General features: G+C 43.9%; 1 protein-coding gene across 2 annotated transcripts in view; it reads right to left on the bottom strand.

The window, feature by feature from the left end:
* Positions 1-1,226: 1,226 nt before the first annotated feature.
* GRB2 (growth factor receptor bound protein 2) overlaps positions 1,227-17,512 on the bottom strand; it is a 58,280-nt gene continuing 41,994 nt past the window's right edge. For both annotated transcript variants that reach the window (XM_057401386.1, XM_057401387.1), the window contains 4 exons: positions 11,868-11,965; positions 7,368-7,490; positions 4,871-5,039; positions 1,227-3,527 (listed from right to left, as the gene is read on the bottom strand). In XM_057401386.1, coding sequence (XP_057257369.1) covers positions 3,342-3,527; positions 4,871-5,039; positions 7,368-7,490; positions 11,868-11,965 — 576 coding nt within the window. In that variant the 3' untranslated portion in view covers positions 1,227-3,341. The remainder of the gene's footprint in view (positions 3,528-4,870; positions 5,040-7,367; positions 7,491-11,867; positions 11,966-17,512) is intronic.

Below are 17,512 nucleotides of genomic sequence, written 5' to 3' on the forward strand. Positions count from 1 at the left end.
TTAGGCGGTTCCTGCAGCACGGTGCCTGGTGGGAAGGGAGGACATCATGGAGACAAGGCAGGCCTTGTTCCTGATGGTTCTTCCTGCGCGGTTATAGCCTTGGTACACAGTCACGTATAGGAGCAAGTGTTTTCCTTCCCTCGTTAAAGTGGAAGGGAAGAAAGGGTTTCCACACTTTTCAGTAGGTACCAAGCTATAAACAGCACGGTTCTGATCCACCCTGTCCTGCTGCAGCCTTAGAAGAAAACCCAGAGCTCCAAACCACATCATTTCTGTATTGACTTGACTGAAAAATAAACTTCGGATAACAAAATCCAGGCATTTCCACCACAAACTCCTTGACTATACTTGGATTTGAGCATAATAACTAAAAGCAACTGTTCAAAACCAAGGCAAACCCCCAAATGGGCCTTTTCCTAGTGTGTATTAGACTGCAAAATGGACCAGCACTCAGCCCATGAGCAGAGGCTGACCGTGCAGTGCTGCCGCACACCGTGTCACACACCCGGGCACTTCTCCTTCAGCAACAAAGGGAAAAGGACCTGCAAGGCACTGATGGAGCAGGGCAAAAGCTCATGAGTGGTCTGAGCGATGGCAATGTTGTGTGCCCATCATCCCCTCAGCAAGGTCTCCAGAGACAGCTGGTGTGTCTCCTTACAACAGTGCAGTCTGTACCGCAAAGCACTCCAGCTGTTGGGTAAAAAGAGTAGAGAAAAGCAAGCGGGGAAATACTGCAGTGCTGCCCACCCACTCAGCTGATGCACGGTCTTTGGTCCTTGCACCAACATCATCATTCAAATCATCACAGACTGGTTTGGGTTGAAGGGACCTCAAAGCTCACCCAGTTCCAACCCCGGACACCTTCCACTAGAGCAGCTTGCTCCAAGCCCCTGTGTCCAACCTGGCCTTGAACACTGCCAGGGATGGGGCAGCCACAGCTTCTCTGGGCACCCTTTGCCAGTGCCTCACTTTTCCCCCCTCCTCACTGTTCATAATGCCACATGCCAAGTGACATAGCTCTGCGCTGACACAGCTTGAAAGAGGAATGAATTCAGCCACGCATGCCGAGACCAAAATACAATGCTCCAGAAGCTGTGTACTTCAGGCCAGAACACACCTTACAGCCTCTTCCCACAGCAATTCAGTATCCTATAGGATATAACGTATACATTAGCTCCATCAATTGTTATTTTGGTCAGTGAACTGAAATAAGACAGATGCTCAAGTGAAGAATTCAATGTATATTTATTATTCACAGTTAATTACTATCTACCAAATGCTGCTGCAGAGTTAAAGGATTAAGTACATAGGCCTTTTTTTTTTTTTCATTTAAACACTGATTTTTTTTTTCTTTTAATATATATACACACACAAGACATATGTCTGCAAGGCTGCATGATATACACCAATTCCAAAATAAGGAAACAATCAAATGGTCCAGGTGTAGAATGCCATAGATTCCTTTTCCAATCACTTTACAAAGAAGGAAGAAAGTGAGTGACAGCTAGCAAGGAGAGGGGGAGAAAGTAATAACTCTACAGGATAGCTCTCTCTTTCATCTGCTGGAAAATGAAGTGTAAGGCAGAGTCCATGTCAGGAAGAAAACGTCTGTAACACTTAGTACAAAAAAAGGCACCCTCCAACTCAAGATTGCCCATGCTCAGGCAGGGCAGGAGGAGATCTCTGCTGCAGGGTTTGGATTCGTTGGTGGGGTGAAGGGAGCCAAAAAGGCCATCCAAAGGAAAAGTAATGCAACTGAAGATTGGCACAGAGAGCAGTGGGGCTCCGTTGCTTTCCTTTCTCTCCAATTTAATGTCACACTGCTCTGGTGGAGGAGCAAATGGCCCCAGAAAACACCATTCTGGTGCAGGGTGGGGGTTACAGTCATCACACAGCCTGCTGTGAATGGGGAGAGGGGTGGGATGGGAGCTACTTCAACAGTAACACTGACCTGAGGAGGGAGGAGAAACTGGAGAACAGTGATGCCAACCCCACATTTCAAGAGCAACACGACTGCAAATATTCCCTATCCAGGCCAAAGAGACAGGCTGATTACATGCATCACGTAGAGACATTCACTAAGAGCATAAAGTTTTCTTTTCAAGCACTATTTCTTGAGATTTCTCTGCATTATAAAGTTTTCCATCAAAGGAATGTACATTTTGTAGGACATCTCAGGACTATTATTCCTCAAATCCCCCCCCCCCTTAACCCTCCCCTCCCCAAAATATTCTTCCTCATCTTCCCTGGTCATAACTTCCCCCCCTTTCTCTTACTTCTTTTGAGGCTCCTGGTTGCAGCTCCCCACCTCTGAGCAGCACAAGTTGCCACTTGAATGCCTTGATTTACTTTCCTTGGAAGAAGGGAAGTTCAACAGTTAAGACAAATCTTAAGATTAAAGCTCCATCACTTGCTTGTAGATTCCTCTCAAGTGTGCATTGATAAAACCACCCTCCTTCACACCCCTCCCCCAAAAGTATTTATTTACACATAGGCAGGGAAAAAAAAAAAAAGTAGTTCTGGACTGTCCTTTTAACTTAAAAAGAATAAAAAAAGAAAAGAAGGGAAAGGCACTATGGAAAAAAGTACAGAATGTGCTCAACCGTACACCTTTAAGGAAAGAACACAACAAAAGCGCTGTCAGCACAGCATGAACAGACCCTCAGTTGTATGTTGGAGTTTCTCAAAGCAGCTCTGTGACTCCAAAGAAAAGAACAAAAAGCCACACAACTCTTCTCCCTTCCCCTGCTTGGAAGCTGCTGAGCTTCAGAAGAAAGTGCCAAAGGAGAAGAGACAATAAAACTTAAGATTAACACCTCATCTTTCCCAGGCAAGAAGAGCTGAATGTTGAAGGCAAAAGCAGAGACTGATGATTTTTGCTTTGTTTTAAAGGCAGGACTGTGGATTTGGTTCTTCTCTCATGTCCCTTCATGTCAAATGAAGACCATTTGCAGAGAGAGAAAATACCAGCAGAGTTTCTCCCTTTTCCTTTTACTGCATGGCTAGGACTTTATATGGCATTAAAACTTCATGCACTGATGGACAGAGGGAGGGGGGGGAAACAAGAAGAGTGGGTGGAAGGGGGTAACCCAGGAGCAGCTGAGGAAATTTGTTATTTTCATTGTTTTCTCTCTCTTTTTTAAGGATAACTTTTGGTGTGTAAGTTGAACTCTTCCCCCCCCAGCCCCTGAAGTTCCGTACTGAGTGAAGGAGGGTCACCTCCCGCTGAAAGGTGACTCGGGTTTTATCGCCGCGTGATTTTAGGTCACTGGCTGCAGTTAGGCTCTGTATGTGTATTTACTGCTTCTCTTGTTTCTTTAAATAATCTCTAATATTTATCTCTAGATGTTCCGGTTCACTGGGTTCACGTAGTTGCGTGGAAACATGCCCGTCTGTCCGTGGCAGGCTCCCTTCCACCAGTTGGGGTCAGAATTGTCAAGGACTTGGATAAAGTCTCCACGTCGGAAGCCCAGCTCTCCTTCCTCTTGGGGATCGAAATCAAACAGGGCCTGAACGTATGTCGGTTGCTGGAAGGGGAAAGGAAGAGAGACACAAAGTGAGAGTCATCCACAGTGCTCGAGAAACCTGCTCCTTCAGGCAGGAGCTTAACCTACACCAGGGTTAACAGTGAACATTTGGGCTGTTCCGTTTCCCTGCAAGCCAGCTTACAACATCTGTAACAGGAGGCTAAAAGAGGAAGGCATAGTCTACAGAAGACCTCTGAAAAAGTCAGGTTTCTGTGAAAGAGCAGAAATAAAGATAGCTGATGACTCAGATGTTTTCCTAGTGTTTTCCAGTCTTCGTGACCTACTGTAAAGCTGTATGTACTGCAATACAATAGTATTCTATTCATCCTGTGCTGACCAACTGACAGTGTGAATATTACTGATCTACCTACCACAGTGATACACAAAGCTTATCCTAAAAGCTGGATGTTAGCATTTAGATTTTCCTTAAAACTCTCCACTATCAATAAATCCTGTCACAAAGTGTTCTCCCTGGTCAGTAAATACTTCAGTTCCTATGCAACAGCTAATGGTTCATTTCAAATAAACCTGCATCCTTAAAACCATGAGGTTAGAAAGGTATCTTCATGGCTGTTGTTTTCAGCCAGCTGTTTGCTCATCATCTGTTCATCACTGACCCAACTGTGCAGAGCCAGATGTTAATTCAGACCAACTGTGGCAAAGGGTGTGCGTGGCACTCGGTGAGCAGCATGAATTCCACCCCCTTTTTTCTCAAGCTAGAACTAGAATGCTGCACATGGAAGCAAAAGGATATATTCAGAATTGACAAAAGGTCCTGTTACATGCAACGTAATGTTCTGACTGCCCTGGGAAATGGAACAAAACAAAGGGCTAGATATCCACAAGCTGCTCTGCTGGCCCTTAAGAGTGGTTTTTGTTTCGCCTTAACACTGGCTAGATCCAAAGCAGAAAGCTGGAGATGTTGCATATGCTGTAGCCACCTCTTCAGGGAAGACCAGGACCTTCACTGGCTATGGAGTGGTACAGTTCTACAGTACAGAACTCTCCTGTCTTCCTATGTCCTAAACCAGGAGTAAACCCACTTTTAATTCACAGGAATAAGATGATCTTTCTGCAAGAGTATCCATAAGCATTCAGATAAGCCAACTGTTCAAGCAGCAACCATAATGCTTTGTCTGAACTGGACACTAGGAAGTTCCAGGTAGGCTTTGCACAAACATCCACCTTATTTGCCAGGATAATTCTGGCTGCAGGATCTAAAGGCTACACTTCCACAGACATGAAAACATCAGTCAGCTTCTTTCCATCCCTAAGCTGCAATCCCACTTCAGACTGTGGCTGCAATAGTCTAAACGTGTGCTCTATGAAGACACTTCTCTTACCTGTGGCACCTGCTCAATGTCCCGGAGAAATATTTGCTGGTTCCTGGAGACAGATGTGGATCTGTGATAATCTACCAGCTCGTTCAAAGAATTGAACTTCACCACCCAGAGGAAATACTTGCCAGCCCCATCTCTAAGCACCTTGAAGTGCTGCACATCATTTCCAAACCTGAACAACACATAAAAACCACATTATTAGTCACCAATCTGGGATGTCACAGAGCTTAGAACAAAAAGGTCACAGTGAAACTGTCAGTGATGCTGATAACACAGATACCGATTGGTATCTGCAAAAAGATGTCTGAAAACCACTTGTCAGTTGTATTTTAAAGAAATCAGGGATCAGAGATAAGACTGCAAATACAGAATTTATCTTGAAAACAATCCTGCAAGCTTCACGTGTGCTTTCCTTGTAATAGGACTTCAGTTTAAAACCAGCTTTTCAAACTACTCTGAATTTGCAGAACCTTCAGGTCTTTTTGTAAAGGGTTTCTGGTGTCACAAAACACTCTTTATCTTGGCTGACATGCACTATTTCACCTTTTAATTTAACCCTGCATTGCCACAAAGCTGGCATCCAGGACATGTACTTCTTGATGTACTTATGCAGTCACCTGAGCTGCTGAAGACAGTGCACAGAGGACTTTGCAGTACAAAGACAAGGCCACATTAAAGTAGCTGCACCATGGTGCCTTCCAATTCACAATCTCAAATACCACATTCTGAAGTCAAACAGTACAAATGCTTCAGTTTAGCTCTTCACACAGCAATTTCACAACTGACTCGAGCCAGTTTAGGCTTGAGCTACTCTTGCTGTGGTCCTGGGCTTGTCTCTGTCTATCTGTCATGCAGCACCACTGCGTGCGTGTGATAACGCAATACATAAGCTCCAGTCCCATTATAGATAAATTCCTGGGAAGACACTGTCACAGGGAGAGTAGGATTGTCTCCTTTGGCAGCTGGTTTGGGCTTATGCAAAAAACTGCTTTGCAAAACAAAAGGATCCCACAAAAACCCCCTCATGTTTGAAGGGTGATGCTGCACGTGTAATGCAACAACTTCAGTTCGACGTTAACTATTCTTTCTGACAAGAGATGCCATTCAGTTGAAACTGCTTTTCCAACAATTTCATTCTGAATACACAGGAACTCTGAAGAGATCCATTGGGATTTTCCAGACGAATGGCACATCGGTATTTTTACTTCAGTCTAAACCACTGCAAACAGACAACAACTGTTCCCCACTTGGCGCGCACTGCTCCTGTACATTGGCTGACATAGTAATGTTAGCTTGGCTATAAAGCTACCAGGAACCATCACATAAGTACTGCCTCTGCTCTCCCTTCCTCAGCCTGAGAGCCTCCCACCGTTTAAATCCTGCAGATCAGTGTTTAGGAAGAAGCCTTTTCCAAATCAAATAAACAGGGAGCACCAAAATTAACTGAGAAATTACCACCAGATGGCAACACTAAGCTAAAGGCAGCAGAGCCATGCTAGCCTGACTTCATGTTTCTTAAAGGAATGTACTTTTTGGAGTGAAGCTGCCATTTACCTCTAATATTCCAGCTCAGACGATTGTATTCAAGACAAATATAAACTGGAGGACAAAAATTGAGTGAAAGATAACCAGAAAAAGAAGTAATCCTATTGAAACAGATCACTGACAGCTACAGACACCAGCAGATTAGGAATTGTGCATAAATAACCAAACTTTGTTAGCATTTTAAAGAAAATTCTATTGTTTGGATTCTAAAGCAAAGGGGAGGGTTACGGGAAAAAAATATAAAGGCAAAAATCAACTGCTAAGGACAGAACCCTCCCACCCCCAACCCATGTTGAATTAAGTCATGTACCTTTTTAATACCTCCATTTTACAGTGACAGGTAGCATAGTGTTATATGGGCCATGGCTAACCAGCAAGAACTGGTGTATAGCCAGTACTTCTAGCAAGGTTACTCAAGGATGAGAGCTGCTCCTCACTTCACTGTTACTAGAGTGAGTTTCTCTACCAATGGGGAATGCACTTGGGAAAGATCAGAGAGGCCTCCATGTCCCAGTGCCAGACAACACAAATACCCCCGAAGGATGTCCCACATTGACATGAAAACATATTGGAAGTGTACTACACAGTAATAACTTGTACTGTGTAAGAAGAATGAAGGAGGATGGGAGAAAATATGTACACACCGGGCACTTTGTGGCTGTAAGGAGGAGGAATGAGACTCAAAACCAGACCAACAGATAGTGCCTGGAACTGTATGAGCCAGACAGGAACATGCCACCAGGTCACCCCTGTACTCATTACAAACCAGAGCACATATATTTGTTCTCTTAGAGAGGGACTAAATAAGCATCACTGAAAGAACAGCAATGCTGTAGGGCATCTGGAAGCTTATTCCTACTCCTCAGCATTGCCCTCACCTCACCTTTCCTCATGGGTCCATATGAGCAGTAGGTGGCCTGATTACCACACACAGCTGCTTCTGGGCATTACTTACTTGACTGAGAGGGAGAAGTCCCCAGGAGCACTCTCACTCTCCCTGATGAGGAAGGCACCATCATGTCTCTGTTTGCCCAACATCTCTTCAGCCTTCGCTCGGGGAATCTTCCCAAAAAACCACCTGTGTATGAGGAAAACAACAGGGAAAGAGGAGAATCGTAATTCCTTCATGACAGATGTAGACATTCACAGAAAGATGAAGTGATTCCTAAAAGAAGTAACTACACCACACCTCACCACCATGCCAATATAGGCCACGGAACCACACAGCTTTTCATAATGCTTCCTCCTGGCAATGAAGCAACCACAACCTGATAAGCAGGTGCTTGCAGTAGCCCTATTCTATGCAATGCAGTGAAGCAGAGATGTGGCAAGAGTGAAATCCTCAAATTATAGGATTTATTTGCAGAGGTGGAAAAAATCCTGCTCAAAATTTAATGTATTATTCACATTGGTTTGCACCCTATAGCACCTGCAGTTTAGCATCTAAAACATCACAACAAGAACCTCACGTACGCAACTGCTTCAGAGTCTCACAAAACATGACTTCGCTAAGATAAGAACCTTGGGAACTGGCTACAACCCTGGATAAAGTTCAAATGTCTACTGTGGTCTGCAATGGTATCTTAGTAATCAGGCCTTCAGAACCTAAAGTCAAACAGATTAAATGCCTTGCTCAAACAAGAAACTCAGGTCCCTTCCTCTGTCACTAAGGAATAAAGTCCCATGTCTCTACCTGCAAAGTTTTAATTGTCCAAAGTGTGCGATGCCATCAACTCAGAGACAACAAAGAAGTCCTTCACTGATGGCTGGTCACTACTGAACTTCCCTATGATAGAGCAGCATTTATGTCACTATTAGCACCCCAAGATAATCGCCAGGAAGCAATTACAGTCTCCTCTATTACTTACGCCTCCTAAGGAGAAGCTACGCATGCCTTAGCCATGGTTTTCAATATAGAAAATTAAAGTTCTTAAGGATTTTAAGCACAGAAACATCACTGTTTTAGTGGGTAGAAATCTTTACCAAAACTGTAGCATTTGCAAGGTGCAAGGGAAACACCGGGAATTCACTCACAGGTTTCTCTTCAGAAACATCACAGCTGTACAAAGAAGATCCTGTCTATGGATTGACCTATCCTGCGCAAGCAGAAAAGGTGTTCTGTATCCAAACCAATTTCTAATCTCTTTTACATCAGGTGGTAAGTCACCACTACTTCAGGCAGAATGAATCCTTTCATTCAGCAGGTTCCTGCAGCCCAGAATCCAATCTTTCTGTCCCATCCCACAGCGCTGGGGTCAAAGATGTGTATCACACTTCAGAATGCTAAGGCAGGTGCCAGGAGTGGAGTTATGTGCAGATCAAGTGAGAAAAGTCCTGTCCATGTCCCTTGGCTCCATTGCAGAGGAGTGCTGAGCTGGGCGTGCAGTTGAGTTCTAGGGAAGAGGCTGATAATACTTGTTTCAGCAGACTGTCGCCTTGCTTTTTCCTAGAGTGAGGACAATCCCACAGCTTCCACACAAGCAGTCACATCAAAGAGCTGCACCACGGGAGCCACATCTCAGATTCTTGGCTACTGTGCAGAAGTCTAACCACACATGCTGACCACCTCTTTGACACCAAGGGTGACCCTACCTCAGAGGCAACCAGATAGGCAGCATTGACCAACAGCCCCTGGTCACAGCATTCTTACCCACATTCACATTTGCGCTTCCAAACTACTCCAAGATGAAAGGGAAACAAGGGCTGAGTGGTAGGTCACATGGTGTGGGAAAACCTTCACAACCAAAAAGTACAGCTCAAAGTTCTGAGGAACAGATCACACAGGACAGAAGCACTCAACCACAGCCTATAACCATTCAGATGGTTGACCTCAGAGGAGAGCACTTAGTAACAAGAGCTCCACATACAAAGTTTACTTTCTATAGTGAAGGGTTTGGTGCAGGAAAAAGAAGTTGCAGAATCCCCCACGAAACAGTCATTTAAGAGAGGCTGAAGCTTTCATTAAGTCACAAAGTCACCAGATCTTCCTCTCTAAGAGGTTCTTCTATGATCACCTAAACATGTTTTACTTGCTTGCAAATCCTGTGTGCATTTTATCCCCTGAAATGGAAAGCAAAAGCTTTCTCACACAACCATCCTATTTCCAGTGATACTTCACAGCATCTAATCCTTTCCTGATGCGTTAGCATCTGTGCTGCTTCTTGGTACCCGAGGTGGTGGCAGAGGCAGCAGAAGGAGCACCTACCTGTCCTGTCCCTGCACTCTGCTGCCTTCAGAAACCCACCTAAAGAAACCAGTATGTGAAACCCCGTCAGAATTCAGAGGTAGTATTTTGTTCCTGGGCTTTTGGCACAATGCTCAGAAAGATAAGGAAGTCCTGGACTTTGACTCTGCCAAACGTTACATAAAGCAAGTTTTATATCATGACTTCAGTATCTTGCCATAGTTCTTGTTAACAAAGTGGTTTAATTCTCTTTAGTTGTCAATTAAGTCTCAATTACTCACATGTGACGTGGAAATGAAAGCCTTATCTTAAAAAAAAACCTGAAACTCCTCATCCTTCTCCATAAAATAGAAGGAAAGCCTGAAAGAGCTCAAGAGCACATCTATAATCCTTCCTGAAGCCGCTGTTTTCCCATAAGCTTTACTGAATTCCTACAAAGTACAAGTGTACAATTTGATTAAAGGAAATAAAGCATGTCAAAAATCAGAGAGAATTAGGCCAAAGAAACTGACCACAACATTCCCACAGCTTCCCTATGCTTGGTAACACTTGTCTCCGAGTGTCTTTGTAATGTAGGTGAAACTCAGCTAGTCAGCACTGCAAAACCCAATCCAAATCCTGGCATTACTGCTGATGCTGCACAGGGAGAGGGAGATGCACTGATGATGGCACAACACAGAGTTCACATCACTTTCAGACTTGCTTCAATCCACAGTTTGGCAATTCCTTTGGCTTTACTTAACACAACTAGATAGCTTGGCTGAGTTCCACCTATGTTACAATGCTGCAAAGTGAGACTTCAGCAGTATCTTCAAGAAAAGCTGATTAGGAACACAAACACTTGACTTATACACACCATAACCAGCAAATTTTTCCCATGCCCCCTTTACAGAGAGCAAGGTGCCCCTGAACTCACTTGTGCCTTCACAGGAAGCCTCCCTGCCTAGCTTCCTACAGCTCTTCTCTCAGTATCATGCCCATGTCTACTTAAATCTTTGTTAACTGATGTGGCAATTCAGATTAACCCCTCAGAAGGTGAATGACAGGTGCCCCATTTTCCTTTCAGCTTCATTTGCTACTGGTTACAAAGCAAGCTAAGATTTGCAAAACACAACCAAGAAGAAACCTGGCTCTGGGGCTGGAGTCTCAGATCCTAGGACAGGATTTAAAGGCATTTGCAGTTGCTGTCTTTCCAAATCCTCTTGAAAAGCATTTCTGCCACCTCCCCACAACACGATTTGATACCAGGCTGAGAAAAGGAGCATTCCCTTTCTCAGCTGCCTGCAGTGTGCTTTTTGTATGACGTGTATGACGAGAGAGCTCTGCATTACAACTGAGCAAACATTATGCTGTAAAAACTTCTGCATAATTTCCCAGGGCTCTTAACACACTAGTTCAGACTCCCAGCACTGCTGACACATGGCGCTAACTCCATCCAGCTGCCATCAGCAGTTTAAACAGCTTCAGAAAAGGTCAAAGTAACCATACTTAAAAAACACCAATTCATTGACTTGCAGGTTTGCTCATTCCCTTTTGGTATCAAAAACCTGACAGCTCTATCCCTTGAAACCATGGATGATTACAGAACAAACTGATCATTACAGAAGACATCACCAGATTAGAACTCAAATACCTGCAGAAGTGTTGCAAACTGATGTATGATGATTGAAAGAAATGATGAAGAGAAACTACAATGTACATTTGTGATCCCCTGATCATGCCAGATCAAACCAGAGGGTGGCCTGTTTGGTGAGGAAGGTGCTGGAGCAAATGACTGTTAGGTCTTGTCTGACCTAAATAATTCTGTGATTCCATACTCAGGATGTGACAAACATACGAAGAGTGCTCAAATATCCTTAAACATGTTTCTGTTTAAGGCAGGTGTGAATGCCAGTTTTTACTCTTATCTGCTAAGTAAAACAGAGAATCATCACAGGAACACAGTCACTCTTCTTTCCTGTGACAGCTCATTACTGAAGAGTTCTCTGCTGGTTTATGCCTGCTGCCCCCAAGACCTGTCTGACCCTACAGCAAAACACCAGAGCAACGACCAGAAAAGCTTCCAAAAATGCCCTCCTAAACAGCTAGCTGTGAATGAGTTACAGTAAACGGTATATCCAGAGATATGACTCAACAGCATCCTTTATCTAACTACACATTTTGGTAGATCCAGTAAGGTACAGTCTGCAAAGTATTCAGCAGAAAATCTTTCTGTTTGAGAGGATGGACAAAAGCAAGATCAGGGGAGCCTGTCACCAAAGCTCTACTTACGGATGTGGTTTCATTTCTATGTAGTTCTTGGGAATGAAGCCATCTTTTCCATTGAGTTCTGCCTTGTACCAGTTCTGATCGCATTCTTCATTCAAAACCTGAAGGAAGCAAACAAAAAATAAGCTTATGAACCTTCAAAATACAGCAGAAGTGGTGAAGGTACTCGCTTATTCTTCCCTTTCTTGTTTCTAAGACTGCTTTTGTGAGATGAGCCTGTAAGAAATGGTGCCAGTCATCCTGCTTTGCTGCATCTCATGAGTGTTCAGAACTGTAATTTAAAATAGCCAAAGGAATTTAGTGCCAACCCCCCATGCTTTAGTAAGAAAGTCACTCAAGTCCACAGGTACTTTTAACAACACCGTCTTTGGCACATCTCTGGGCTGCCATCATCACAAAATTCTGTTCAAAATCTGCAAGCCAAGAAATTCCATTTCTTTATCCCTTCTAATAATCAGTTTTCCCTGGATTCAGCTGACAAAGCTGATGCCTTCAGCATGAACATGATTCCATCCAGCTTTTCTACATCTGCACTGGTTGCACGCTGGGTATGTTAAAGGTTCAAGGCAACACCTCTATTATAGAGGATTCTACAAACCACCCCCTCATGACAACATTAGCACAAGTACGGATACAACTGGCAGCTTCAGCTGGTTTTGTCAATACAAGTTAAACCCAGGTTAAAACAGACAGCAGAGACAGTGACCTGCCTGGTGAGCATGTTTTACATTAGTAAGACAAGTTAAACACACAAACAGCAAAGGTACACAGACAAAGTTTCTTTAAGGGATACTTTCCTTACTCTAACTTTATTCTACAATGAATGAAAGATGAGGAGTCACAAGCGAGGAGTCACATGAATAGGTACTTAACAAAGCACAGACTGATACTTCAAAGCATATGTGCTCTTAAAACTTCAGTGCTTTATTTTTCATGGCATTTGTGGTGCAGTGCAATAGGCAAGGCTGGTGCCATCCTGAAAGCAGTCTCTTTAATGGTGATATGTGCTGGAAATAAAGCCGTGCTATAGGCTGAAACTACCTCTCCTCAGACTGATTTTATTTGGTATTGAAGCAAACGCTGCACAGAACCTGCTCCCCCTTTAAAATGAAGCACCACAACACCACTTTTCCAGAGCACTTCTCAGCTTTCTGAGGCCTTTTTTTTTTAGCTTTGTAACAATGGCAAACAAAAAGCTGGATCCGAGTTTTGGTTTAGTTATTTACTTAAAGCTTCAGATCACAGAAGTACCACATGAGCAGCATTGCCTGGATGCGGGTAGATGAGGAAACGCAAAGAGAAAGACACCACAAGTACAGATCTCGAGATCAATACTACGTACACACATAGTTACCATGAAGACATCCACCAAATAAACCCCAAAACCACTCTATCTCACTGTTGCTTTTGGAAGGGTGATGAGAGGAAATAAAAGAAGATAAAAGCAGAGAGGAATTTGCAAGTGCAGGCTTTAAAATTCTTACAGCTGATGGGAGTTCTCTGGAAAATTCAACTCTAAAGATCAATGTCTGCTGCCCTTCAAACACACGTGACAGATCAGCACCCTCATCTGCCTCACTGCTCACTGCTACATAGGAAAGAGAAAAACCTCAGCACCTACTGAGATGAAACCTGGCAAAGAAAAGAGAATACAGATACTGGACCTGCTCAGTGAACTACAGCAGGCAATGTTACCTGGCTGTTCCTTAACTCCCAACTGATGATGTGCATCCTCCACGTGCCAGCATTTCCACTGCAGAACTGGCACAGGAGCAGGGCCACATCTACAGAACTTTAGGTGAGCAAAGTTATGCACCTTTACAGCCCATATTGTAGTATTTTCAGCTGAAGAGACTTTAACACTGAGAAGATCCTAACTACTTTTATATGGATAAAAATACTCAAGCTGTCCTCTGTGCAATTATTACTTTGGGCTTCCATTTATTTATTTACAAGCAGTTTTAGCATACAGTCATTTAGAAAGGATAACCTGACCCCAGGTTCAAGTGTGGCTCTGTTACAGGTTTGGAGGTAAAAGCCAATGCAGATCCACAGATGTAAGCAAGAAAGCAGTGCACATCTCTTACAACCACCATAGTGACTGCGAGGCAGCATTCTGTGCAGAAACACATTCAGCCCCAGAAGGCAAAGTACAGGTAGATGACACCAACAGGCAGCTGTGGGATACTGGGAAGATGAAGATTAAAATGAGGAGGAAGTCTCGCTGTTACATACCTCAGCTGCCATCACGAGAGTCATTTACAATACAACAGAACACAAACATGACACATTGTGATGTGATTTCTAACCAGCCAGATTTTATGCAATCACGTGTGTTCCTTTATCAAAGACAGCACAGATTAAACCTTTGATAACACTGTGTCCTCCAACCTTGTTTCATTACCATCAGAGAACAGTTAAGGGATATGGCAGTCTGTTCTTTTTCCAAGAAGAGGATAAAAAGGGCAAACTAGCTTCATGTGAAGGACACTACTATGGATCTGTGTGTTTAATACTGCTGCACTTGGCAATGGCTATTAAAAGGTACCAGAACTTCTAATTTAAATTATTTTAATGAGTTTTATCTTGCTCTGAAGATATGCTAATAGGCGTGGAGGAGCCAAATCACACAGGGCTTGGGGTACTCATCAATTCGTGGCCTGAAGCCAAATGCCAGGGAGGGAGCACTGCTGAAGCAGGCATTCAGCTTTTCGACCCTCAGAAACAGCTCGTTAAAAGGCAGAGTAAGGAGAACTGCCTACACAGATGCATGTACAACCTGGTCGGGGGACTTCTGCTGTAGTAATGAATCCTCCACAGCTCCCCCCTTCAGTCGCTTTGTTTGCTCCAAGGGCTTTTTTCCTGCTTCACACCCAGGCTCATGGATCTTGAGCTCCTGTAGTCCTTTCTAGGATCAGTTTAACTAGCTATCACAGCTCCATTCACACCCCAGCACACAGCCAAACTCCCCATGCCCTATATTATAAACCAGAGAGCTTAGACACACACAGTTACCCTGTGAACACCCCTGAGTCTTTCCTCTTTCCAGGTCTTGCAGCGTGCACTCCTCCAGAGGCAACACGAGGTCCTGTTTGCTGTACAAAGCTCCATGTTCATGCACTGTTTCAAGAGGACTCATCTCCACAACAGAGATACCTGCAAAATCGTTGTTTCCTGACAGAGTCTCAAATAGACGCTGCTGGGGCTGTTCCCAGTGCTCAGCCAAGTAAAAATGAAGCTTTTTAAAGTACTGAAGTACCTTAAATTCAGAGCAACTTTGCAGTCACATGCACAAGGCTGGAATTTGGGTGCTGCTATTATGAAGTTACGCAGCTGTATGACAACTGCAGGATAGTTATGTAAAATTACAGCCTTCAAGAAAACAACTTATGCCAGTAATGAAATACAGCTAAAAAGTAAGTCAGGAACACATGAACTCTCTGCACTGATGTATCAAGCTTAAGATATGTGCATCTGACATTGCTCTTTTAAACTGTAAACCCACTGAAATAACTGACTTTAAACCATTATGCTGCAAAGCACTGAAAGAAAGGCATCCAGTAAATCCCTCTATCCCGTAGCTCCAGCTGGCCTCCAGTGATTTCCAGACAGTAAAATGTATCACCTGAATCCTTAAAACACAGTGCTAAGCCTCTAAGGAAAATAAAGGTTCTTACCTGAGCTATGGTTAAGATTTTCCCAGACTTATATTCCCAAGTTATAACTTAGTCCAAGTACTGCATGTATCACTGGGTTTTGCTTTGAAAACTTCCCCAAGTACAAATAAACACCAAGAAACAAAGCAACAAAATGAAGCTTAAAGATTCAGTGCTCCAAAGGGAGACAGCCTTCAGAGGCTGCACAGAAGTCTAAAGGCACAAACACTTATTTCTCTCGACTGCTAAAAGCTGCTGCTGTTTGTATAGGTCACAACATAAAGCATTCCTTTGCAGCCAAACCCCCTCTCTGCTCTAGATCTAAGCAAATCTATGCCAGAGCGTCTCTTCCTTTCACACTGGGGCATCTGTGCCTAAGAGGAGGAAGAAGGAAGGATATTTTTAGCTATTCCATTTGAACACATAGTGCCATGTGATGTCCTCAGCCTGCAGTCAGCCTTGTTTTACTGTAACAGTGGCTCAACTGCTGCCCATCAGTTTCCTACTTTGATAATAGATCTCTTATCAACAAAAGCCCATCTGTTCCCATGGAAATGAGGCACTGCTCAAGAGGCACAGTTCCCAACTGCAAGCATCCCCAGCCATTCCTAATCCCATACCTAGCGAGTATGTGCACACACAGCCTTTCCACCCTTGTGAACTGCTGCACATCGGTCTTGATCCCCTCAAAACCAACCAACTTTCAGGAACATGCAGGCACTAAACCGGAACGTAACAAGCAGATCTGGCATCTCAACTCTCAAGCTGACTTCCATACGCAAACATGAACTAAACAGAAGGCCTCAAACGTATTTATGTGCTTGCAAATTTAGCCAAATTCATTGGAATGCTCCAGTTCTGGAGTGACAAAACCCAAAAAACTTGTTCAGGAAGGGCTCTGAACTTCCTTATTTTCCTGATCTGTAAAGTTTGGGGATTCTTACTTCGTGTTTCTTAGTGCAGCAGCACAACTGCTCAAGCACGAGCTGTTTGCTGCCAATCTATTTCTGCTCCTCCACAGAGCTGAACTGACACTGCCACAAAGAAAATGATGCACTACATGAAACACGTTGTCAAAGGCTCAGGAATGCTAGGGAAGCGCTTGTGACACTCAGTGTCACAGGGAATTAAAGTGTTAAAATGAACGAACGATTCAAAGGCAGCAATTCTGCAACTGAAGTTTGGAGCCTGGACACGTGTCCCAGGATGGGATGGTGGTTGGGAGGATGGTTTCACCCTCCACAGAGGTGCTTTAACACAGCTTTTCATTTCAGAGGAAAATGGCTCCTTTTCTGCTCCAAGAAAAGAGGTATGAACCCTCTAACAAACCAGTAAGCACCCACTGCTTCAGGGGAAGCTACACGCGGATCCATCAGAGCAAGTTCACTGGAATGGGTTGCCCAGGGAAACTGTGGATGCTCCATCCCTGGCCGTGTTCAATGCCAGGTTGGACAGAGCCTTGGTTGCCCTGGTTTAGTGTGAGGTGTCCTTGCCCATGGCAGGGGGTTGGAACTGGATGATCTTAAGGTCCTTTCCAACCCAAACCATTCTGTAATTCTATGGTAAGTTCAACACAGTCCATTATAGAGCACTTTTCTTCCCCATAAACTTACTGAGATGGCTCCACAGGACATTCAACCCCAAACATGGCCAGGTAACCAGCAGCTCCCATCCTCAGGTTACACAGATTTCCCTGAACAAGTGAATCCTCCTCACTGTGGCTGCCAAACGTCATCAACAAGGTGGCAGAAACGGCATCCTGGGGAAAGCCAGGGTGATGTGCATGTCAAATGGCACTGTACTTCAATGTGAGCCAATCGAGGTGAGTAGCTCAAGAACTCAGAACTGCTGACAGGTTTTATACTTAAATTCAACTTATCATAATTACACATAGGAAATGCAAAATGTCCACTTTTCAGATCAAAACCTAAAGCACCATGTTTGGACATGCTTGAAGACTGCGAACACTTGCTCTCTAGGTGGATATAAAAA

The sequence above is a fragment of the Pezoporus wallicus genome, unplaced genomic scaffold (assembly GCF_028554395.1).
Source record: "Pezoporus wallicus isolate ANWC-B61680 ecotype Strahan unplaced genomic scaffold, APGP_CSIRO_Pwel_v1 contig_8702, whole genome shotgun sequence".
Classification (NCBI taxonomy): Eukaryota; Metazoa; Chordata; class Aves; order Psittaciformes; family Psittacidae; genus Pezoporus; species Pezoporus wallicus.